The sequence below is a fragment of the Adelges cooleyi genome, unplaced genomic scaffold (assembly GCF_023614345.1).
Source record: "Adelges cooleyi isolate 19-005CV unplaced genomic scaffold, UGA_ACOO_1.1 ACOO_flye_CR_arks_rails_tigmint_CR_PRNA_1, whole genome shotgun sequence".
NCBI classification, from domain to species: Eukaryota; Metazoa; Arthropoda; class Insecta; order Hemiptera; family Adelgidae; genus Adelges; species Adelges cooleyi.
In genome coordinates, this window is record NW_026095751.1 from 7,786,214 (window position 1) to 7,813,109 (window position 26,896).

At 29.3% G+C, this 26,896-nt stretch overlaps 4 protein-coding genes and 1 long non-coding RNA gene across 6 annotated transcripts in view; 2 read left to right on the top strand and 3 right to left on the bottom strand.

Moving 5' to 3' along the window:
* The first annotated feature begins 36 nt into the window (after positions 1–36).
* Positions 37–2,582, top strand: LOC126840047 (lysM and putative peptidoglycan-binding domain-containing protein 2-like). Of its 2 annotated transcripts, XM_050575635.1 has the most exons (4): positions 37–411; positions 583–778; positions 842–1,095; positions 1,995–2,582. In XM_050575635.1, exons 2-4 carry the CDS (start codon positions 620–622, stop codon positions 2,164–2,166), a joined length of 585 nt encoding a protein of 194 aa, XP_050431592.1. In that variant the 5' UTR covers positions 37–411; positions 583–619; the 3' UTR covers positions 2,167–2,582. The 2 variants fall into 2 exon arrangements, with proteins under 2 accessions (XP_050431592.1, XP_050431522.1); XM_050575565.1 differs by having other exon boundaries at positions 37–778.
* Positions 2,583–6,671: 4,089 nt separating this feature from the next.
* LOC126839449 (TRAF3-interacting protein 1) lies at positions 6,672–10,829 on the bottom strand. Its single transcript, XM_050574810.1, has 9 exons — positions 10,036–10,829; positions 9,845–9,962; positions 9,661–9,773; positions 8,863–9,167; positions 7,787–7,975; positions 7,599–7,722; positions 7,442–7,528; positions 7,079–7,290; positions 6,672–6,987 (listed from the first exon to the last, which is right to left on the bottom strand). Exons 1-9 carry the CDS (start codon positions 10,168–10,170, stop codon positions 6,825–6,827), a joined length of 1,446 nt encoding a protein of 481 aa, XP_050430767.1. The 5' UTR covers positions 10,171–10,829; the 3' UTR covers positions 6,672–6,824.
* Positions 10,051–12,235, bottom strand: LOC126839966 (uncharacterized). The gene is made up of 3 exons (XM_050575468.1): positions 11,603–12,235; positions 10,880–11,513; positions 10,051–10,163 (listed from the first exon to the last, which is right to left on the bottom strand). Exons 1-2 carry the CDS (start codon positions 11,629–11,631, stop codon positions 10,934–10,936), a joined length of 609 nt encoding a protein of 202 aa, XP_050431425.1. The 5' UTR covers positions 11,632–12,235; the 3' UTR covers positions 10,051–10,163; positions 10,880–10,933.
* LOC126839206 (segmentation protein cap'n'collar) overlaps positions 12,040–26,896 on the top strand; it is an 83,213-nt gene continuing 68,356 nt past the window's right edge. Inside the window, exons 1-2 of the mRNA XM_050574386.1 lie at positions 12,040–12,359; positions 24,793–25,284. Of these exons, the coding sequence (XP_050430343.1) occupies positions 24,811–25,284 (474 nt within the window). The 5' untranslated portion in view covers positions 12,040–12,359; positions 24,793–24,810. The remainder of the gene's footprint in view (positions 12,360–24,792; positions 25,285–26,896) is intronic.
* On the bottom strand, positions 14,322–25,113 carry LOC126840315 (uncharacterized). Its single transcript, XR_007686061.1, has 3 exons — positions 24,567–25,113; positions 24,279–24,500; positions 14,322–14,721 (listed from the first exon to the last, which is right to left on the bottom strand). It is a non-coding gene; the product is annotated as an uncharacterized LOC126840315 (long non-coding RNA).

A 26,896-nucleotide genomic window follows, 5' to 3' on the forward strand; every position in this document is an offset into this window, starting at 1 on the left:
AATCTTGGTTGAAATTTGATTATAAGACAAGGTTTTGTGATATCTCATATCCCCCACAAAACGAAAGCTATTGAAGATGAGTCGATTTTGCGGTAACAACAGCTAACAAGGATTTAATTTGAGAGGAATTAAGAGTAAAATGGCTAGCGACTAGCGAGGGAAGAGAGAGAGGAGAAGTTGTGAGATAAGATTTAGAGAGGTGGTTGGGTACAGTCACACGCTGCACGCAATGTTACACAAATTTTGTGTCTTTCTTCGTATGCAATATTTTCCCGTATTTTTGTGTTTTCCATAGTAATTGGCGGGAGTGAAATCAGAATAATATGATTTTAGAGTAGTGGAGGATCATATTTTCATTCCGCATTCGAAACCGACTACGGTACTCTAACGGTACACGATATATTGATATGTGTGAGTAATCTGTTACATTATATTATTTTAGTAATCCGTACTTGAATTAAAAAAAAATAACCAGTGGCATTATTATTATTGTATAATTCGCATATGTAGCGTTAGTATATTTTGAGCATTGTTTTGATATAATATTACAATTTGCACCATTACGCAATTGTCACATCACAGTATGCAACATTTATCTCGATGGTCATAACCCGAACCAATGGACGAAAGAGTTAGTATCCGTGATAATACAAAACCTTTGAGAAAGTATGGAAGTATCAACAGCAAGTCAAACTTTTTGCCCAACACTCATTATGTCAAACATGTTGTTATCGAAACTGATACTCTGCAAGGACTGGCTCTGAAGTATGGATGTACGGTAAGTACATAATCATATATTATGTTAAAGTATTCATATGAACAATTTTATTTTGCCTGAAAGACCGAACAAATAAGGAAAGCCAACCGGTTATTTGCCAACGACAGTTTGTTTTTGAGAGAACATTTGTACGTACCTACTGGAAACACAAACGGTGAAAATGGAAACTGTCTTAACGACAAGCAAATGAAATCATCGTCCAGTCTTTCAACGTTAGACGAACATTGTCTAGACGATTGTAATAACTTTTTAAACAAGATAGATAGTAAAATTGCCAGCGCAAGAGCTCAAGTGATCAACAGTCAGGATAAGAGTCCGTAAGTTATGTTTTTGTTTTTTTTAATTGTCAGGGCTGATTTTATGTCTATTTGACTCCTATTTCCAGTAATTAAAAGTTAAAACTAATTTAAAGTATAAAATAATAAAATAAGCTTAAGCTAGCTGGTTAATGTATTATTACTAATATCAATTTTATTGGATTTTATATATAAATTAACGTATTATAGTTTAAATAAATATTTATAGTTGCAAATACATTTAAAACTATGATTTGATGTGGCACGAGTAGGGAAAAAATGTTAAAGTGCCTAAATAAAAATAATAATTGCTAAAATAATTTTTATTTATTATAATTTTAATTATTCATTTATTATTATTTAAATAATTTGTTTTAAAATTACTACATAATATCTATGTGTGTACTATAATGTATGATAATTTTTTTGAAGTAGACAAGTACATTTTATTTAAATGTATTATTCCATTTTTCATTTAAATCATTTTTTGTTCAAACTTAACTACAATTTGTTATAAAATTATTTGTGTTAAAAATTTAATATATATTTAAATATTTTTTGATTTGTACAAATATAAATGTATCGAACATTATATTATCTAATCTGATATTATCAAATTAATTTTTATTTAAAATAACAGGTTAGTGTCAAATAGAAAATATATTTAAAAAAAAATTATTTGAAATTGAATTATTTCAATTACAAAATAATTGTATACACAAAATGAAAATACTTTTTAATTAGATATTTGCTTCTTGTTATTTGGAAAACAAACCCCTAGGTTTGATTTGGTTAAAATAAAAATAAAAAATTATCTATTATTTGAATTTTTTATTAAATAGTGCCCAGGTTTGTTATAAGATATTGAAAAGAAACAGTTGATACCTATAAAATATTTATACATTTTTTTTTAAATTTAGCTATTGTCCAGAAGAACAAGTACTGTTCACCCGGCAGCGGTTATCAATGCGTAGAATACAGGGTCCGTCGTCTGATTCTGATGATATACCAATAATTGTAACACAGAATAAAAAGTTAATGACTTCGAGACAACGTCTGGAACAAAAAGAAGAAGAAATGTTTTCTCTGTGATAAAAAATGTAATTGTACATTAACTAGCGAATATATTAAGAATATATTTTCTGTTTCTTTTAGGTGCATGACATCTAAATATGACTATATAAAAAAAAACATTACCTACTAAGAACCTTACAGAAATGTAACATTTTTTAATGAGCACAAAAATTGTTGTGTTGAATGTTTTTACTATTTTAGCAAGATCTAGCCAATTAAAAAGTATGTTTGTGATCATATCGATTCCTTTTTTTTAGTTGTATGATAAATTATATTTAATTTGTTACGGTTATTATTAAATATTTAAAAGTTTATGTTAAAAAAATATCAACTGTTATATTCATTTGTACAGATATGTACGGTAAATTTTACGTTTGGATGTGTCTCAACATTTTCAGATTTTTCTTTGAGGAGAATTTTTTTTTAAATTGAATACAGTGTACAATTATATAAAATATATAATATGATAACAACAATAATTGGTATTTTCGCATACTTTCAATATAATATGTATCAATAAAACGTATTTCTAATATCTATAATTCTATAAATTTAGGTACCTAATAATTTGTTACAAAATTACCTAAAATATCACATTTGCAGTAGGCATTATATTATTGTAATGATTATTATATGAGATTTAGTTTTATAACATAAAATTTGATGAATCATGATAAGTTTTAATCTAATACATATTTCTGTGGGCACATACTTAAAAAAATATAATTGTAAAAATAAAGGACATCTTAATTTTATTAATTTACATATTATGAACTTGTACTTTGTAGTACTTATCGTTAACTAATTTTAACTTGTTATTTTATACAAGAACACACGTTATGTTTTTTTGAAGATGTATATTTTTAGTTTTTAAAGCTTATATGTGTCAATATTCAATATAATATAATATTCAGATAACCTATGATAAATGTATATCAACACTTGAGAACTTTTTATTTATAACAGATTTTTATAGATGTGGTTCCTAAGATTTAAATAAGAATCATAGTGATAATGCTTAATTAAGAAGAACAAAAGAGTGATATAAGGACATTGGCGGTAATTAAGAATTTTTTAAACATTGATGAAGAGCCTTTAACATTAAAAGACTAATTTGTAATATAACATTGCTGATGATTGAATAATTTTACTGTATACAGTTGGGACAATCAGTATAGCCCAGTTCCGATAGAATAGTTCACATAAAAAAGAAATGTTCCATTTTAACATTAATAAGGTTATATGCATATTTATGTATAATCTTATCTCGAGTAAAACAAGTACCTAGTTGCAAAACGATTTATTAACGTAAATAAATAATGCATTGAATAATGTATATAAACTCAATACAACGGTTCATTGAAGAATCTTATGCATCTAATGTTTAGATTGTTAGGGATTAATTTGTCAACAATTAATTAAACACCTATTGTGTTCATATCAGTATTATCAATCATATATTTAGTCGAGGCGCGTTGTCTCCTAGAAGACTAGCGACTCTGTCGATGGAAGTATAACATCTAACGGTTACAGAGTGCCAAATACTGTAGCGATTTGGATGTGTCGCGGTCTGACCAATGATTGATAAGGAGTCTAACCATCCCTGAATTAAACTGGGAGCCAAGTGAAAAACCAAAGGAATGACGGCGATGGAGCGCTGGGCTTTAGGTTACTAGGTAGCCAGTAATCCAAGTCTATGCCCCGGAACTTGACTGGAGGTGGTAGACTGGCAACTGCTTCATCCAGGTCTCTCGGTATCGTGTAAGGAGAGAAATCTCAGACAGGGCACAGTGGAGTAGGCTGTAAGGACTAGGGGTCAAACCCGCTTTAGAACTTCTGTGCGTGAGTGTAACCTGTTAGAATATACTTTATTACTTCACTGACACATATAAGTTATTAATTTAATAGATTAAACATTCGTCTTCTTATAGAAATAAAACGAAATCATATACAAAACAAATGTCTTCTAATAGTAAAGAAATCAAATAAATAATAATATAATAACTAAAATACAGGAAAAAAAAATAATAAAACGTTGATAAAAAAAAATTATCATGAGGTTGTTATTGGTTAAGTAATAATATTAGACCATCCAAGTTGTGCCAGAGATCCAAAAATGATGTCAAATTAATTGTTATAACACGCAAGAATTTGCTAGTCCACTTTTTCACTAAATAAGTTCAAAATCATAATATTAAAATACAATATACTTCAAATTTAATTTACAATTTTTGTTTAGAATTTGGAAGTCTTACAACTTGCAATTTTTTTTTTTTTTTGTGATTAGATACCTAAAACTTCATAGTAACTATTTTATATTTTAAGCATGAAAAAATATTTTCTACTTTTTTGTTCATTAGTTAGATATTCTTTTTAATTTATTAGACGGGGACCAATAGTTGGTATAATTGGTCAATAATTATTCTTATCCGTTTAGCTTTTATTTGATGAGGGTAATATTTTTAGATACATAATAAGTATTTTTTTTGATATAACTAGATGACATTATTATTAATTATCATTTATCTATCGAAGTGATTGACAGACTCTTTGTGTTAACATCATTTTATAATGCACCTATTTAAGAGTATAAATTAAAAGATAGTGTTTCCATTCTAATATGCAATTGCCATAGAGTTATTCTTACATACAATACAAATTTTCATAATTGTTCATTTTTCAACCGATCAATAAATATTAATTATTTTTTCATAATAACCGTTTTAATATTGTCTATGGTATATTACAAGACCTTAACGACCTATCGCAAATATAATAAATAAATAATTTGATTTGTTGCCGGTTGCTAAGTAAATTATTAATTATCATTTTAGTAGCACATTGAAGACGCGATTGGAAGTTTCTCAAACCAAACTATACTTTTTCGGTAGGTTAGCTTCCATAATTTGTAATACTTATCTCAGGCTTTAATTGCTTTAAACAGACATCTGAAAATCCGACGATACACAATTACAATTGTGAGCATAGCCCTATATCAAAGATCTAAACTTGAAATTTGAGACAGTTAATTTTCGTATCTTCTCTTATTATTTTTCTTTCATTACTACGGATCGTCTCATTTTGGTCATAATACATACGTCGGGTCACGTGATCTATCTTCTATACATTTGCAGTTAATATAGAACACATTTTCTTCCAAAATACATTGTTTTTTATTTCTTTAATTATATTTCGTGTCGGTAAAATATGTAACACACAGTCACACGCTTCGATTTACGAATTTCTGCTAGTTTAGTCTTCAAGTCGTTTCTTTACACTTGTTTTTATTCTAGTTAACACTAAGTTTTGCAGTAAACGTTTAAACTAGCCATTGTTATATCTACAAATACTTAACAATTAACTATAATGAGTTATTGCTAATTTGAAAAGACTAGTGTTTCTACATATATTTATATTTAAACGGGGTAACGGCCTTTAAGACCAGCCCTCCAAGTATATATTCCTCCATTGCAATCCAGCTTCTATTCTTCCTACATCTTAAACAAAACAGTCCTCCCATCTCAAGCGAAGTCTTTCCAATGGTCGTTTTCCTGCTGGGTTGTTTTCGATTACAGTCCTTATACAGTGTACGATGAACATGTGAGACGTGCTAAATAGGACCGCATCTGGTCCGAAAAGCTTACCTCACAGACTAGTCAGAAGCCGTTTCCGTGATCAACAAGTTTTAATATAATTTGTTGGTAAACTTGATGAAAGTAGAAGTAAAGTTTGGTTATAAACTAAAGAAATAGCAGACTTGGTCACTATGTAGATATCACTATTTTGATAGGCTGATATTTTTGGCAGGGGGTCTGGAACTTGGCCTTTATTCACTGTTAGATTTTTGTTGGGATGTCATGAATACATCATTTATTCTAAATACAAACATATTTTTTGAGTTAATTTAGTATAAGTTGTGTATAATTCTTTTTTACTTAATATTAGGAGTCCAGGTTAAATTTATATTTTTATCTCAAATAAAAAATAAAGCCAACATAGTGGTACCATGTGGGTATAATTAGGATGGGGAGATCATTAAATTATTAAAACTGAAAGTGTTAATAACACTTTTAAATTATAATAATTTGTTTTTGACCTTATAAACCACATTTTTTATCTATGAACTTGCTACATAATGATTTCAGTCCAGCAAATTGAGAAATATCATCAAATATGAAAAAAAATCGCACCAATAATTGTAAAATCAGTACTTTCTCCGTTTCAAATCAAAATTAAAATATTAATTTATATAACTAAAAATAAATTGAACTTTATTTGATGAGTCAAAAAATATGAAAACACTTAATAGTTAGCTGCAGATTAAAGTTTATGGGAAAAAAACCAACCTAATACATTTTAAAAAGAAGTTATATAAATATTTGAAATTTAATTTTCTACCTTATCAATTACAAGTTTATAAAATAAGGACGGATTGTTTGCACAAAATAAATGTAATATACAGCAATATGTAAAAAGTAGTATGTATAGACATTTTTTTTAATTGTCTATTATTACCACATAAATTTTTTTATTTAACTTCCATATTGTGTTTTAGGTTTATTAACTAAATTATTTAATTGTCTATTATACATTTATAATTATGACTAGAGTTAGCCTTGCTCTTAAGATGTTATTAATACATCAACATGACAAAATACTTTCGGTACAAAAAATAATTATTTTTTCATTGTAAATCGCTCTGAAATCAAATAGTTAATACGAGCTTTGTTTTTAATAATATTAGCTTTAGCGTAATCTGTCATTTCCATTTCTTCATTAATATCGGTTTTCAGTTTTTCTAATAGAAAAAACATTGGATTGATCTTTTCTTCAGCAATACTATTACATATGAAACACAGTAAACAGTTTAAAATGAAATGAATGACAATTTTAATACAGATGACAAATTAAATTGTTTTAATAGTAATACCGTTGTGCGGATTCTAGTTTTTCATTGGTTTGCTGGTTAAAATTTTTCCAATAACTCAATTCTCGGTTCATTTGATCAATGTTTTCTTGCATGTTGTTCACAAGTTTACTTAACGGATTAGCAGATTTGGTAATAGCCTGAATGTACTGTTTAACAGTGCTCATTTCTTTAGCTAATACTTCTTTGTCCTTGACATGTTTTCCTTCCCATTCCTGTAAAAGTTTATTGAATAACAGTTTTTAGTTTTAAAAAACTGTAGCAATACAAAATTGATTTTGAAAAATGTGGTTTAGGATTGTTGAAAAATTGGTAAGAGATTATTTCTTTTAACCCGATTTGTTTCTAGAATTTATAAAAACTTACAACTTTAGTAGGATCAGGTTTTTTTTTTGTGTCAAACTCTTCTTGCGTATGAAGTATTTGTGAAACAAGATGACCTTGATCATCAACCTAAAATAAATAAACTTGTTAAAAAAAGAAGTGAATACACATTTTATTAAAAATGTTTGTTGAATTTTACTTGAAGGTTAATATCATTTGAAAGTTTTGCATCATTTACTAGTTCGATTGTAACAATATTATCATCTATATCATTTAACTTGTCATCATTTTTTGAAAAAAAGTTGTCTGAATACTTGGGAATTCTAAAAAAATTAGTTTTAAAAACCATATTTATATATGATATTTTTTTTTTTTAAATTTACATACTCAGATAAGGTACTGGAATGTAATCGTCTATTAGGAGCCGGAGGTCTGGAGCTTTTCGGTCTTGATGGTCTACTGATATTGGTCGATTCGTTTAGTTTTCGAAGTTGAATGTCTTCAGCATCGTTTTCAGGTGTCAGTTTTTCATGTTCAGGCTTACTGTCCAATAGTAGCTTCCCATTGGTGATTTCTCTAAAAATTATGAATTATGAATATTATAGAAAAAGCCAGCACTCATGAGTTGTGATAAGATTGATTGGTTGAAACATAGCAAACATTTTTTTTCACAAAGTATTCAAAGCTAAAATTAAAATTAAAAAGTACTCAAAGCTTTATAGTTATTTAAATTTAATTTATTTAAATAAATAACTTTAAACTAGAAATTGCATTGAATTGAAGCAAATCATTTTTAAAATATTATTTTGTATTACAATAGGAGCAACCATTTTAAAAATATGAAAAACGTTATGGTAATATAGGTACAGGCAAAAACCAAGAAAATTGCATAAATACTTAAAAAATTATTGAAGCTTGAGTGGGGTATTATTATATTTACACTATTTATATTACTTGAGGTTACTCCCACTAGTCATGAAAACTAGTCAAGACATCCAGGTGGGAGTAACCTCAAGTCATGTAAATAGTGTATGCATAAATACTTTTACCCAAAATAAATGTTGTCTTCATTTCTCATTTCTGAGCCCAGCTTTTAAACTTAAAGTCCGAAAAGAACTAAAGGTCAAGACATAGTGTTCAACAGTTTTGATTGTATTAAATAAAAATATTAAAGTACTTAATTTAAATTTATTAAAGGTTAATGCACAACTGTGTACCTAGGCTCTAACACATGTTATGAGTACATACATACATAGAAAAAAAAGACATTGATACATGCTGTGATCCACTAAACCACCGAATATAGACTATCTGTATCCGATATTGAACTAAGTATTGTAAAATGGGGTTAATCGGAAAATGACAATAATTAGGAACACAAAAAGGAAAAATTGTATTTTTTGTATTAAAAATATTATTGTTTCTGTTTACCTAATATTAGGATATAATTTTTTATGTCTTACTTTTTCTTAACAGAGTTATTTTCCTCTTCTTCTGCTTTGACTTCTAGACATTTTTCACCTATTTCAGGTTTTACAGTGGTATCGGTTGTTTTACTTTTTGATTCATCGTCAACTTTTAATGAGGTATTGTCGATGCTCTTTTGCACATTTTCCAAATGACCGTCTAAACTATCTTTAAGTTTTTTTTCTGTCAAAAGGGTTTTTTCCAATATTTTAGGTTTATTATTATTTTTTATATTGCTTTTGACTGGTTCTTTGAGTTTTGGTTTTGTAGTCGATTGACAAGATTCTTTAACAGATTGTTTCTAGAAAACAATAACACAGCGGTTATTACAAAATTTATTAAATTCATAATGGTAGATAGTAGTTTATTATATAAATTTTAAATTGATAACATCCGAATGTATTCTTGTTTATGTACTGATGTTTCGGACCCATAGGCACAAATACGAGGGGCTAGGGTGGGCTTAGTCCCCCTAATGTTTGACATAGCTCCACCAAAAAAATTAGGTAATGCATACAATTTTAAATTACAAAAATATATTTACTTATATGTATATTTAAAAAAAAATTTCAGCCCCCCCCCCCCGAGTTAAAAATTGAAATTACGCCTATGTTCGGACTACTGCAATGTGGAATGGTGACTCTAAAGATGGACTCTGCAATGGGTTCGAAACATCATCACATTATTATTATGGACGCATCCAAAAGGTTATCATATTTATATTTAAACCCATTCAAGTTTTAACATATTCATTTTATTTTAAACCTATTAAAATTTTTAATAGCTTAATTTACTTTTGTCTCTATTCCATTTACTATTGCCAGTAATAACTCTAATGTCTTTGTAACCTCGAGGCCGGCAACAATTTTGGAAGGCTTTGCCGTAATTGTTTCATTTGTACCAGATTCTAAAAAAACAATATGCTATTTATTCTTTCTGTTGTTATAATTTAGAAATTACACAATTCCTTTCACTTACGAAGAAACTTAATTAATTTATTCAAGAATTTTATTTTTGTATCTTTCGTGGATACATTTTGGGATTTTAATTCTTCATCATTAAATACTCCTGACAGATAACCAGTGTTGCGAATTACCTGTAAAATTAAAAAGGTGGATAACATTATCTTAGAAGTTCTGCGATTATTATTATAATATAATAAAACTTACATTTGTAATTATATCGTGAAGAAATTTAAACGGTGGTTTACTCAATAATTTCTCCGTGAGTTGAGGTTTACTAATAAATTTACCAAGCGAAGTTTTGACTTTGGTTACAAGTTCTCGGTTTGCAAGTTCTGTCATATTGATTTATAGCAAAATTAATAAGAGAAAATGTTCAGTGACATAGCGACTAACAAGTTAAATAAAATTATTATATAATTTTAAAAACAATAATAATAACAGTTTGATTAAATATAATAAAATAATTGTCCAATATACTACAGAACAGATTTAACCTATCTATCGCTTAGTAAATCTATACCAGAATGATAAGAAGAATGAAGTGTTGATAAAAACGCCCTTGGCCGTTGCTAAGCAGACATAATATTATGGCTATGTTGCTAAGTTGTGAAAATTTCACAGCAAATTAATTATGAAGTTGTATTTTTGAAAAATGTAGTCATGCAGATTTTCTGAGAGATAAATCTTTTTGAATCCCATTGTAGATTTGGTCTGTTGGACCAAATATTTTGTTGTATTAATTAACATATTGAAAATGCATCCCTCAATTATCAAATACTTAATATTTTTTAACAGACCTAGCCCGAGTAATTTTCAAGAGATTTGGTCTGTATGACTTGGTATGGTGGGCTAGTTGTTAAACACATCAAGTAATATACTATAAATAACTGTAGTTAAGAAACGTTGAATATAGCCATTTTAAGTATCACATGGATGACAAGCACTGCTAATAAAGAAAACCAAACCCATTGAATATTCAATAAATGTTTTATTAAAATTAAGAATTAAAAACAGTTAATTAAATTTTGTTTTTTTTTGTTATTATTACCATATCTTTTTGTTTTGTTAAATGTACTTAAATCAAAGAAACAAAACACCCATTTTATATTTTAGCCGGGCGCCTTATAAATATTTGTACTTTCTTCTTAGGTACATCTTCTTGTGATTTTACATTCTGACCATCATTTATATAGTTTTCACAGTTATTTGTATTTTCGGCCTCTAAACTAGTTTGATTATGACCATTAGTTTTTTTCTTTTTTCTGCGTCTTTTTTTAGACGTAGTCAAATTAGTTTTAACTGATGTTTCACTATTATTTTTAAATTCATCGAACCTAACTGGATTGCTACTGTTTGTTTGGTTAGAGTTTTCTTCATTGGTCTTAACTTCAATATTATTTTGTACTTGTAATTGGAGTTTTTTAAGTTGTTCAGCAACTTTGGCACTGGCTTCGTTACCGAGAGGTTCATGTTGTTTTAACAGTTTGACGAAATCTTGGAGCGTGTGCGGTCTGTATAATAATTGGTTATTACTTGTATTATTATTATATAACTCTTTATCAGAAATTAGTTTTTGATCGATTGCAAACTTTAAATGGCCATATTTCATTCTTGCAATTTCATCTTCTATTTTTCCAGACTTGAAGATGTTTTCGTAATACTCAAAACTTTTGCCTACAACGCTGTAAAATGAATATTTAACAAACTAATAAAACAATTTCACAGGATGTACATAGTAGTAAGCATAATATGTATAAAACGAAGAACATACCTGCGGTTATGTGCTAACTCCTCAGTCATGATTTTATTTAATGAATTGAAATAAAAATTTTTTACAAAATTGCTGCTATTGTTCTTCCATAAGAACTATGATATAACTAAGCTGTCAGGTTACCCAACTAACAAGTTGGATCTATATTCTATAAATCCACCTTGCTAACTAACTTAATTATATCATGTCTCATGTTAAGTCCGCAGTCGACCAAAAACACCAGCAGACATTGGTTAGAGAATAGATATGGGGTTATTTCTTCTAAAAAATGACATTCGACGTACCCATTTTATTTATTATGCGTTATTTCAAAAAAATAAATTATTTGATAAGATAAAAATCACCGATGGCGGCTGATTGTGATGTAAACGTCCAACGGTTGTTATCAGTTGATAACTCTTTCTTTTCTGAAACTGGATTTTCCGTGTTATCTATCGGTGTTCATTTTGCTTGTATGTTAGTTGTGATCTGTGACGAGTTTTTTGAAATATTGAAATTGTACTTTACCGTTTATCCAGTATCTATTGGTGATTTCTAGTGTTTTATTTTTGAAATCCTAACGTTGTCGATTCTTGTATAAATCTTGACTACGGATCAAAGACACATAGATTGTATATTGTTTTGTTCTAAAAATGCCAGTGTGTTGCGACTTAATCGATTTCGACGCGGTAGTGACTCAGAGTTGAACGTATTAAGTGTGCATCTTTTGTTATGAAGCTGTGTGGGACGACGTAGCATTTCGTTACTAATATTTCAGGTATCTATGCAATACTAGCCAATTTACACTTGGTAGCCACAAAAAAAAAATTAAAGATGACAACAATGTTTAATTTACGGTTTTAACCTGAGAAACTAAATTCTACATGTTTCGAGTTTGTCAACTTAGAATTATTTGACACTGTATTTATAAAAGAGTATAATGTATGAGAGTACTAGTAAATAAATAAATGTTAGCTGTGTAATATAATATACTGTGGTATAACTTTTTTACTAGTGAAAACATATTTTTCATCATAAATTATTTTTATTTCTAATTCATTTATTTTCAAAAAGCTCAAAAGCAACTCATTGATTTTTAACTACAAGTTCTAGTAATTTTAATTGTTCTGTTTTTTCACATACCTTTTATATGAATTATTTAATAAAACATAAAATGGTCATATATCTTATATTATATATTTGATTATAAAACAATCAAATTATATATATATATATTTTTCAAATATTTTAATGTTATCTATAATCAATCTGAGCCAGTAACAATTATTGTAAACATTGTATTTTTATTTACAATTAATCTTAAAAAAAACATTAATGACCTTGAAATCTCACTATTTTAAATAGCCTTTTATCATATAATATTAAAGTCTTGCATTGGAATTTTTATTGCATTTCTCCAAGCTTATGTTGAGTTTTGAAATGTTGAAATTTTTATTATGATACTAACGATTTATTATGACGGTAACGTCTGGTTAAACTAGTTGTTTTTTTTTTAATTGTTATAAGCCAATTCATCAAACTGGTTAGTTTCTACGCTATTACTTGCGCTCAGTTGATTATAATTTATTCATAAGCATAAAATTCAAATGTACATATATTTGTTTGATATTTAATTTACATTGGCAACTTAGACTAATCAATAAATGAATAACTTAAAAGATATAATTTCAAGATTAATAATTTGTAAATCGTAGGTACACTTAAACAATCTGTTCCTGACTTTTATATAGACTTTAAAAAAATACATGGTTTTTTAATGTAGGTAATATAATAAATAAATTGACTAAGATGAATTAAGTATGTCGATGTACTAAACAAAATGTCAAATGATTGTCTTTTGTTGTCAATGTAACTATATAAATTAGTATTATACAACTTTTCTGGTTAACAAATACAATGACCCGTAAAATTAGGTTATCAAATAGTTAAAACAACACTGCATTGTAAATTACTATACTATTGTGTTATTCTATTTAAGGGGTTCATTAATTTAAGTTGTATCTAATTGTAGTTAACAAAATCAGATCTGCATAATTGTAACAATAATTTTATTTATTTCGACAATGAACAGTATCATTAAAATTTACAGTAATATAATTTAATAACAAAAATTAGTTTACCTATTTATAGTTTGTTGAACAATTTGATTTGATTTAATTATTAAACCAATTTAATCATTCTGAAGGGGTCCATATGGTAATGTTTTTAGTGACAATGTTACCTATAAAGCTATATTTTCAATCCATAACATAAATATTTTTTTAAAAAATCAAATCAACTTATTTGAAATAAAACTTAATTTTGGTTTAACAAACAGTTTACTAATGAATTTCAATACTTAATAATATAAATAAAATTACACTATAAATTATTTATCTAGGTAAAACTTAGCTTGTAAGAATATTAAAAAATTACCTATTTTATTTAATTTTAATTAAATAGATATTTCACAGAATATCGAAGGCAAACTAACAACTGGATATATCTGCCTTTTTGAACGTATCTGCCATACAATAGATTAATAATAAGCAAGACAAAGTACATAGAGTTCCGCACTCTTTTTTTTCCCCGATTAAATCGCAGGTGACCCCGGAACCAGCCTGGTAGGGCATTACTTCGGGGCCACCCACATTGTTTATTGTATCAGAAAACTTTCACACATTAGTTGGGGGGGATGTTCCACACACCCTCTCTACTTTTAAAAAGTATAATACACATGTTTACTCCTTATAACTTACACACCCCGTGGGGTTGAGGTCCAATAATAATATTCACATTGGGCCCCGAAGAATTCCGCACTCTAGAACGCATAAAAGACGGTATTCTGGTAGTTCTAGCTACAATCATCACTAAGTAATTAACCATTTTTTAATTAGCGTATCCACCTTTTTGGACAATATAATTAATAGACATAAAATAGATAAAACTTATGCACCGCCTCAACAATTATTTGCCTTTGTTTAAATGTCTTTATAAATTTAATACGTGTAACTTAATAAGTTTAACCATGAAAAATTGTATTAAGTATTATATTCTTAATATTAAATTAAGGAAACGGGTTTTTTTTGGTGGATACTGCTGAGCTTCTGTTAGGTGTCCAGATGTGATTCGTGACATACCTAGTAAATAAAAATAAAATAAAATAGGTTACTTTATATTATTATTAAAAACTAAGGTTTATATATATATATATATATATATATATATATATGTATTTATGTATATAAATAATTTTATATATTTTATTATGTCTTTCATAAGTACAGACATCTTATCTGTGAACACCTTACCAAAAAATGCTTAAATAAAATCATAATTATATAAAATGACGAAACATGTTTTTAAGGGTAACTTTAAAAATTCAAATAGTAACATACATATTTTACACCAAATTTAACATAGTTTCATTTTCATTTAATTTTTAAAGTTTATCCTTAATAATCTCCTTGAAGTTTTAAAGTTTACCATAGAAATACAATCAAATACTATATAGAAATGTATATGAATTTAACACAAACACATGTCAATGACCCATTTAAATAAAGTCTGACGTGTATACGCATCAGCTCGTTGTAAGTATTAATTTGCCTAGATTGATAACCAGTTTAAAAAAAAACTCTTATTGATTTTTTAGTATTTAAAGTTTAGGTGATGGTGGAAGTGCGGATGAGTGGTTTGTGTAATTATGAATAACATTACAGTCTACCTCACCCCAGTCTATACTTTTAAATACTAATTATTCAAGAAGTATTTATCCAAAACTGGTTATCAACCAGACAATATTCCCATTACATCATTTAGCTTTTAATAGGTAAATTTAATATCCTATAGGTTGCTCGTAACTTTTAAAAGTCACTCCTTAACATTACCCTTTAAAATAATATTTTTTACTTGAATGTTAATTATAATAAAGATATTTTGCACAAACAATAGGTATTTTAATTATTGATAACTGATAAGTTATGTGGTCCATCTCATTTTTGCCAATAAATAATATAGGTCTTTTTAGACTCATTATATTATAATTACATACAAATAAATACAATAAAAGTCAATTTGATGACAGTTTATCTTACCAGTTATACCTGATTAATAATTATTGCATTGCACATATTGGAGTGTATCCCTCTTGTTCTTCACCAAACTACGCTTTTGTGTTATAGTAGAACAAGAAACCTTTTCTGTTGACTGAGACATTTTCTAATTATAAGATTTAGTTATGCTAGACCACCAATACTAACTCAACAATTTTTATAAGTTCTGGGTTTATGACTATTATTGCTTATTTCAACAGCAAAACAAATTACCTTATACTTTTTGACCCTGATAAAAGATTTTTTTGTGTGTTAGCTTTGCTGCAGCCGATTATATTGAAATAATATTTTTCTTTGGTTTGATGCAGTTATTTGCCAATTATTTAGCAGTGGATTTTTTATAATACAGAGTAGTTTGTCTATAAATTTTGTAAAAAAATTGTGTATGTTAAAGGGACACAATAATTCTATCTATCTAATATTATTAAGACCTTAAGTCCAAAAACTACACCTAAAAAGGCACATTAAAGAAATCGTGTCCACTTCTTCTGGAATAAAAGATTACCTAATCATATTTTTGTAATTTTAACTGTTTATTGGAAGTGCTGAACTTTAAGAATATCCGTCACCATGTTGGAAGTAATTGGAATATTTTTCGAAAAGTTGTAGATTTCCGTAATTTGAATTTGAAAAATTTGTACATTTTTAGCTTGTTTTTCCCGATTTTGAAGGGGGACGTACATTTTTTTTTCATTTTTGGCTGTTTAAAGTATCTTTTAGGTACGAAATCTGATCAGTAGACTTGTTGCATGAAGTAATCGGTCAAGTGGTTTGAGAAAATTCGTGTGTACAAACAGGAAAAGAAATCATCATCGTAAAATGAATACTATAATCTCAGTTCCGCTTCGTAGAAAAAAATGTTTTATGATCTTATTCAGATTAGATATTTTCTGATATAGTCGATTTAACGTCTATGACGTAGACTTTATGCCCTTTCCCCTAGAACAAAAATTGAGCCTTAAGTATGTCACGGCCTAAGAAAGATTGAAAACTTCTAATGTAGGACTACGGTCGAGGATGTATTGTAACTATTTTTTTTTTTTTTGTAAACAATAGCAGCACCTGCTGTTAAGTTAGAATCCTGGTTACGAAATAAACAAATGTATTGTGTATTATTTGCTTAAATAACTTATTTTAACATGTACAGATTTTTTAACTACATTAAATTACATCATTTATGAAAAAATAAATCATATAATTAAAAAGGGTGCATGTGCCACTTAAAAAATGTACATTTGAAACTTTTTTTGGATAATTTCCTTTTTAAGGTATGGTATATCATTTTTTTGTGACAAAAAAACTAATCAAATAAGTTTAATGGACACAGATAGGAAATGGCTACATTGGATATCCTATAATTTGTTTTCTGAAAATGCTGGTTGTATACATTTTAAAATTTAAGCAATATGCCATCTTATGTTCTTTTGGTGGTATAAAATTAAAAAAAAAAGTTTTTTACTTCGATTTCAAACTAAAATGTTAACACGGTAAATTGTTTTGTAAATAATATTTTTTTACGTTTTAAACAAGAATAAATAAATAACAAGAGTAAAATCTTGTTAATATCTTGTAAACTCTTGTTAGAGTAAATTCTTGTATTGAATTAATCAAAAAAATTCATCCGTTTTATCATTGTTAGGTAGGAAACACATGTTTGGTGTATGCAAGGTGTGTATGTACTATTTTTTGCCTTCTAAATGCGAGTATAAATTTTATTTACTTTAAAGTAAAAAATATATAACTATTATAATATATCCATCCACTCGATATTCAATAGTTTTTGTAATTTTGGAAAAAAAAACGTAAATGATTTATTTAACTTTTTTCAACTGAGCCAATAAACAATAGTGTTTTTACCTTCATTTTGTGTGTTCAGTCTTTAAGTATTGCGTGCAATGAATTTATTACTTGACGCTAAAGTGTAAAACTTACCTACTATACAATATTATGTGTAAAATTGTATAATATAATTATGTGTAAGTACAACATCTGTATAATATTGAGATCATAATAAAATTCAGCTTTGAACCAAAATTATTTAATTTGGGTATCATTTTTGGGTACTTATATAACTTTTAATTTTTTTTTTTGACAATTTTATCTATCGATTTGTTTTATATCAATAAAACAAAAATTTTGGGGTTTGACTTAACCAAAATAAAATTAGGTTTATTTAGCTCAGCGCTTATACTAGCTTTAAGCACTAGTTTCCTAATTTTGGTATCAGGTTTTCTATATCGTTCCGGGATTTATTTTTTAGGTGGCTAGGGGTGTTACGGTACTGGGTGTCAGGCCGATTTGAGTTGAAACATTGATAAAAATGGTAAACCTCCTATTTCGCCAATGAAAAGAAATAGTTGTCGGCCTTACTGGACACTTAGGTCACATACTCTACATAATATATTATGCATTGTATAAATAGCTTTATAATTATACTCGCACGCGTTTATGTAGTTTATTTGCTGTTCGTTGCATACTCCCGTTGTCTCTACGACGTGAGTAAATTTAAATTTAAATTATGTATAATAACACTTCAATAAATCTTCTTGCGCATCAGCCATTGTGAAACACTGCGTTTTTGTATGATTTGTTTTAAAAATACAATCGTCACAAACCAATCGGAATAAAAACAAAGGATTTTCTATAGAATTGTGTGTAGTGTGTTGTATGGCTGAGATTCGTCATCTCGAGGTTTCCATCAAGCGATGAGCCATCTGGATAAATTTAGACGTCGAAATGGCCTACTGCCGTAGAAATTGTAGAAATAGTAAAGACATAATTATTAAATCTTTTTTCATCTTTTCAACAACTTCTTTTACGACGGGTTTCCGCTTTTTTTATTCTGGGTACACCGCAAAGTGTAAAACGGCAACCATAGTTGAACAAAATACTAATTTGTATTATCTAAACAGTTCATAAAAGACAAAATAATATGATAAGACATACATGAAATCAAACAATGGGCAATTTTTATTTAAACAACAAATAATAATTTACAAGTAATTAGTTATTTGAAGTACATTTTTATTTGCCGTATTTACGTACATTGTGAATATTTTGTAAAATTATAATAGGCAACTTATATCATCAACGTTACATGTATATCCTGACAATAGCTGTTGTGTATTTGTATGTGTATACTACGTAACAGCGTTTTTTTTCAATACTGATAAGTAATAATTATACTATGTTGCTCATTGTAACTATTAATAATTTTGTTCTTATATTTTTATCGGGTGTCTGATGCGATAACTTTTCCTGACCTAGTCAACAGTAATTGTGTATGAAGTTCTAGAATAATATATCAAGTTTATTATCTCTCTTCTCTGACCACAGCTTGGGTGTTTTGGTAGTGATCCAATTGAAAATGAAAACATATTATTTACTGTTAAAAAAACTATATTAATTATTTTTGGAAAAATAATGTGCTTTAAATTATTATTTCGCATTTGTCATTGTTACGTGATACTTTCCATTAACTTATTAAATACTTCTGTTTGTGTTTATTAATCAAGTTTCAGTATTTTCTAGAACGTTTCGCGGTTTATCAATAAAAATTACCGAAATGTTAAACGTAGTGTGAATAAATGAATAAGTAATACAGGTAGCCAATATGTAACAGTTTTAAAAAAGTAAAGTTAGAATTATTCAGATACTAAGAATTAGGTACTCATACGTTTGTAGGCGAATTTTGGCATTAACTTAAGTACTGATATTTGAACAAAAGCAGAAATTAGTATTATAAGATACATTTTGTTGGGTAAAATTTTAAATACAATAAAATAGATTTTAACATGCATTTGCATTAAAAAAAAAAATGTGTTCTTTTATGAGGTTTCTTCTCGTGATTTTAATCAAATTTTTGTATTCTATGATACATTTAAGTTAAATTCTGGATATTTGTTGTACAATACCGTATGTATGAGCTAATTAAGAATAACTATTGTTGGAAGTACTCAATAATGAAAGTACTCAAAAAAAAAAAAAAACTTAAATCGAATTTAAATCATGATTTTTTAATCGGTCCAATTAATTTATAAATCAACGATGTATAAATGTATATTATAAGTTAACTGTTGTCTATGCTGAGAATCAAAATGAATTTCAGTAATTTTATAGGAGCGCAAGATGAAAATGATATTATATTCAATGTGTTCTTACGGTTGAAGTTCATAATAGTTTTCTTCAACCTCTTTAAAATATTAATGACAAATTATAAATAATCCCAGACAGAAAATGGATGTCTTATTGATAAATATTAATGTATGATCAAACACTTGTGTTTTAAAATAATGGCACTCTTTGTACACTTGTTTATAGTCATTTCAACTTAAAACAATAATTGTTATTCGTCGTAAATAATTCATGTGGCCGCGAATGTGAATATTTCGGTTAGTAGTCTGTTTGAAAACATTGTAGGTCGATTGTGGTCTTATGCCAATATTATTCGCATTTTCTTGCCACTTCTACGTTTCTCTCAGTAGATAAGGAGTATAAATACACATCCGACCTACGCATTACATATTATTATTATTGTTTATGTTTTCACAACAATGAATATATAATTACTCTAGATTCGCGTTAAATCTAAATTAGTTTTGCGGCACCGACTCGTTACTTTTGCCATTATTTTGCTGAGACGACAAAACAAAATACAATAATAATAAGCTGTATAAACCAACACAATAAAAGCGATGACTGGACTCGCACCGTTGTGTCAAAGAAAGGAGGGAATTTTTTTTATACTTAATTAACAATTTTTAATTTATATTGCAACTTTTTAATAAAGCAATGACGTGTAACAATTATTTAAAAAAAATATCAGTTATGTCTGTAAAAAAGTTGTATTGTGTGTTAATTCGTCCCGTTTGTTGCGATATCCCCACCCATTCTTACTATAATCACAGTTGGGCATTGTTCGATTGAAAACAAACATTTGCCTAAAATATATTTTATTTATATTATCTATTATGTCTATAGTCTAAGACTTAGTTCAAAATTGACTAATTAATAATTCGAGAAGACCCAAAGTTTTGTTTCGAAATGTTTTTGGTCAGTTCCAGTACTAACAATAGTTAGTATTCCTACATTAGTAATTAAACCAAGCTGAATAATATTTATGTGGAAGTGATTTTTCCATTAACAATCGTGGGCCAAATTTGTGATTGTTGGTTGGTGAGACGGTGTGTAGACTAAAAAAATAGTTTTCATTATAGCCATTAAATATTAATGGGAGTTTCGATCTGCTATAGTTTTTGTTCGCTATTTAGTTACATTTAGCCTAACTTCCTTTACGTACGCTGATTATTAATTTATTTTGGACCGAGTTTGACGTGTTTTTCGAGTGTGCACCGTTCGCGTGCAACCGATTGTCGTCTTTGGCCAATGTTTTTTATAACAATAATAATGTGTGTATTCGAACACTATTTACATGTCGTTTATTAAACGGCAACGCACTTGTTGGCAATGTCGCGGGAATGTTTCTCTTTGTCATAAACTAATCAAACCAGTAAACCCTAAAAATAAATCGCCCCTGACCCGGTGTATTGCTACCGTGTTCACTTTGTACCAACGTGTATGTTAATAAAACATATATATATATAATATACAATTATATTTTCATAATCATAATACTCATAAGAATTCGATTAATTTTGATTATACGTGTTAATACGAAATTTCACGCATGATATAAATTAATAACAAATACAAGTGTTATTGTTATCTGGATCAACGAACTTTCGGCACTTCGATATTATATACACAAATGTTACGGATTTTTCCCACGCCAAAAGCTAATAAAGTTGTATCTCGGGACACGTGCCAGAACGGCGAGTCTTTTGTCTCTCACTTGTTGGTGGCATCGGCCACGGGCACTTTAAGTACTCGATTCCAATCGTACTCGGACCTCTTGTCGAACGCTTTCTATAATAATAATAACATATATCGTTTAAAAAATATCATCGGCACACATACGCAGAAATTATATTTTTCAAATAGACAAAAAATGTTTGATAACAATTTCGTTATGACCAAAACCTAACAATAATTTATTAAAACAATTTCAAGATGTTTGAAAAATACTAATTTTATAAGTTTGCCGTGTGTAGAACGTACATATTATGCGTTTAGCGCCGCCGAAGGAATAATACATAGTAACCGTCGTGTGTCGTGCGCCGCCGTTCGGTCTGTGAAACTTCCATATACGAAAGTTTTTTTTATTATTGTACAGTTTGTTTTTATGTAATATACAATAAAATCGCGCATTGTCGCTTAATAACACTAGTCGATCAGTCGTCGTTTTACTGGTGAACGCCGCCAATATAGTATAATATCGTATTATTATAGTGTTGTTGTTGTTATACGTATACGGTATACCTTCTATATAAAATATATATTGCACACTGGACAAATAATACATTTAACAAGGACACCGCAGAACGGTGTTGCTCGAACCCGGTGTCTGAAAAAAAAAAATGGTTAGTGAAGATCAGCCTATCACAATTATAATTACAATAACAATAGTATTATTTGTTAATATTTTCGACTAACCGTACACCTACGAAGTAATCTTGCCGTTGGTGTATCCAAAAATAGTTTGGAGGGGAGGGGGAGTTGTTCTTTAGGAAGAAGTTAGTAAGCACATTGTTGTTTGACATATTGTTTTAATAACAACTGTTATTTTCGTTAGTTACCTATTTGTTTTTGAGGATTATAAAAAATAGACGTATTCACTTGGCATTTTCATTTATAAATAACAAATTTATTAAAAACTGTAACAATTCCTTGTAAACATAAGTTTTGCAAGTAAATGTTTAAATTGTTTATTTTTTATTGATCTTAAAATTACATCGGCATCTTAGGCCATTAGTAAATAGTTATTTACAGAGGAAACATGTTTTTTGATTAAATTAAATTATATAATTGAGATTATTTTAAGAAGGCAATTAAATTCGAGATATCTTGAACGCTGGGACCCAAAGCTTGACTGATTTGTTCCGAGATGTTTACATTTTATATTCGATGTTTTCGATAAGTTTAAAAACCTATATTATTACACTAACCCAATAAGATGAAAAACAGGGGTTTTATTGATTAAAAAAACATGTTTTAAACAGTAATTTATTTTTAATAATTAGTAATTAATAAAGATTAATGCATTAGAAAACATTATGCATATATATGTATACGTATTTTTTTTTGAGGGGGACTGGATGGATTAGATTCAATTTATAATGTTGTAACGATTAAGTTTCGCGGTGAAAAATGTATTAGTCCTAATGGCAAAGCAATAAGCGACTAATCCAATCATAACAACTAATAGAAAGGCAGTATTAAAGCAAGTCTTCTTTTTCATATTTGCCATCGACGCTAATATAACTGGGGCCGTTATAATATGATCATTTTCTTAATCCTTAACTGTTTATTTTATAACGTAATTAGTGATTGCGGGTTTTCTTACTTCCAAATGTTTAACCCTGGACACTTTCATTAAATAATATTTTTGTTTAATACGGAAGACCCATCATTAAGCCCATCATCTCGACAAAAAAATTGAATATAAGAGGTATCGCCCGTCCCTAGTTAAGGACCTGCCAATTTTTTTAGTTATGTATTGGGTAAAGAAATTTTTTTTTAATATCTTAATTTAAAAATAAAAGTAATTTTATTTTTAAAGTAATTAGGAGTGTTTTTGGAGTGATTCATTTTTAGTTGACTATTTTAGCAGCTTCTTATCGTTTTTCACTATTTTTCTCTATTATTATTATTGATCAGCTATTACCTAACTGTCCTATTTTGTTTGTAGTGGTGATAACCTTAAAATGTTGGTTGCACTTAGACAACAATATTAAACAATTTACGTCGTTGTTTTTTTTTAATACTGTAATTAAATAAGGTTAAAATAATTAAAATAGAAAAAATTAATAAAAACGAAGCCGTTACAGTTGTCAGCAAAAACCGACGACATACAGTGTATAATATTTTTTTCTATGTTATGTTACCAACATTTCAAAACTACACAAACTACAAAAAATATTTGAACAGTTTAAGAAATGTTAGCTTTAAACTTAAAATTAGAGACTCGACAGTTAATGATAAATTATATTTTACAAAATAAATATTACCTACTAAGCTTTTACACGACGTCACTGTTGTCGTATATAGGCGTAGCGTGGTGGTATAATAGATATAGTGTGATAATATTACCAAATTGTTTCTCGCTGGGTAGGGTTAAAACACGCCTAACCGGAAAAATAAATGGAAACCTGAAAACCGAAAATTGAAGAAGGCGAAACGATTAATAATTGTCCGCTACTCGTTTGTACAAAGACCACATTGGCCAACGGGTGTAAGTTGGATAATATTATATTGTTGTAAAATATATATTATAATATTATAGTAAACGTGTACGAAACGGTCGGCGAACTATGTAGTGAGAGACAGAGACGATGTAATAATGTTGTATTATTATTCGACCCGTTAATCACCCGATGAATATCGGGTAAAACTAGTCTATTGTTATTATATATTAAAAAAAAATATATATCAAATTTATATATATATATATATAATGTACGCACTTGCCGGTGATGACGACACGTGTAATAACCCTCAAAATACGTTCTATGCCGGTTGTTGTGTGTGTATGTGTGTATAATATAATTTGCACGACCAATCTTCATATGGAGTGAAACACAACCGGTTACGGCGGGATCGGCGGTCTTAGCTGTTATTGAAGGTTTATTCAACTTCCAAGGTGGTGCGCAATTCGCGCGAAACCATTGCCTTTTTTGTTTTCCTCGCTGTAATTGAAATTATTTATTCAGTACATTGACATATTTCGTAACCGATCTTTCTCTCATACCTACCTAGTGTTTTACCTTTTGTTTTTTCATCTTTGCGCATGAACATGGGGAAAATTTAAATTAAGAATCGGTATTAATTGTCCATTAAGTTATATTGTAACAATAATAATGATATTCTAGTCATTAAAACAAACAATAAAAATTGTATTTCTTATTATTATTGACACCGTGGTGTTGGTGGTATAAAATGCGGTTTAAATATGATATTTTCCATTTGTTTTATCGGCAGAGACTCAAAAAGAAAATCATGTTGCGTCTGAAAAAAGGTTTTTCGGAGCATCTGCTCCAAGTGGCGCTGCTGTTGTCACTGATCGGCTCCGACCGTCTGTGGCCCTCGTTCGGCATCTGGTCATCTGCTCCGTCGGCCGAAGTCGAAGTGGGCCCGCTGCAGCGATGGAACGACGACGGTTACTCGCCCGGATTCGGACCGTTCACGGAAATCCATCCCAAACACGTAGATCGCGATCTGGATCGGCAATGGCTGCTCGGCGAGCTGCTATCGCTCGGTCGCTACGGCGAAAGGTATCCGTCCAACATCGAGGCGTATCTGTTGAACGTGGACGGAGGCGATGAGAACAACGATCAACAACAGCAGGACGGGCGTGGCGTCGTCAAGACCGAACCCAAAGAGGACGACAGCGGCAACGGCGACGAAGACGGCGACGAGGACAGCCCGTTCGACACGGACATCGTAGACGATGTCTTCACTTTGGAGCCAGAGGTAAGATTTTTTTATTTATATATATGTATATTTTTTTCTAGCAACTAAATATTATATTGTTACGCAAGTTTTATACTCTGGGTTTCATATAAAAGTATACAAAAAAAACATTTTGTCGAGTAAAGCTCGCCAAACATGTCTTCTTTTGAGCAAAAACAAAGGGTACCCTAAACATCTCTGTACATATTTAATTTATTCTTAACCGTTGTTCGATTTCGAACTTCGTGACTCGTGCAAGTATACTATTCCGATTGGATACATTTCTCCAGAACTCTTTATTCTCTGTACCCCGGATGCTTTCTGATATTGACATTTGTATGAGGGTTTTGATCTGGTCTATATAGTAAATAGGGGACTTGCTTCTGCTTCTTTTTCCTTCGACTTTTCCTTGTATAATATCCTTTTCAATACCACCTCTTCTTATGATGTGGCCAAAACATTTTAGTATTTGGCTCTGAACTGTGATCAAGAGGCGTTCTTGTGCTTTTATGTTAAGTTCTCGATTATAGATACATTCGTTCTATGGTCAGTCCATGGAATTGGTAAAATTCTTCTATATGCAGTTATTTCAAATGCTTCTATTCTTTGTTGACACGATGAATTTATGGCCCATAATTCGGAGCTATGTGTCATTATAGGGAATATCAGTGTTTTCGTTAGATACAACTTCGTTGCTTTCTTAATATCATGATCCTTCCATATTCGAACAAGTTTGGAAATCGCGGGTTTAGCCATTCCCTCTCATATTTAATTTAATTGCGCCCTCGAAGGGTAAAAAAGAGTAGACAAATACAACAGAAGTTCCAAAGTGCACGTGATTCCTACACCTCTGAATCAGGTACATAAGATTGCTCTCGTCCCACAAAACGGAGGGCATCTGCACTATAGGTGCAGACAACGCCTGAAGAGGCAGTGTTAAGACGTGTCGCCTTAAGTAAAGTTCGAGGTTGCCTCTTCACGGTCGTCCCCTCGGTTTTTCGTCAGTTTTTCAGTTTAATGCAGAGGGGGTTAGTATCTTTATGGATCAGAGGCAAGATCGTGGCACTATCTAAATTGCTTATAGACTCCCATCGACATAGTTGTTAGTCTCCCGGGGACAGTATACGAGCTTAACCACTTCCGTCGCCGAAGTAACCGCCACAAAGAATTTAACCCAGGCTAGGTGTTAACTGGCATCTTGCAAACATTTCTCCAAAGCCGTCCCCTAGTACTTATTTCACCTGGCATTTAGACCACAGGCATAGCGTTCATAAGTTTAGTGTTTCGGAGACGTATAGATATCCTCGTTCTTAGTAGAACTAGTCACCCTCACCTCCCGATTATTTATTTATGAAGAAACCCAGAAGGGTTTGCTATGGACCCGTATACTATAATACAATAATACAATAACGAGGAAGTAAAAAAAAATTCATGATATTCATCATATTATAAAAATGTTTTTGACTCTAGTAGAAAGACCAAAACTAATACTATGCCTTATATAAGGGATTTCTATAATTTTATAATATAAATATAATATAATATACAATTTTATATTGACTTCAAAAATCGAAAACGGTTTATTTTATTCTATTATACAATATAATATATGAAAAAATATTATTATATTTAT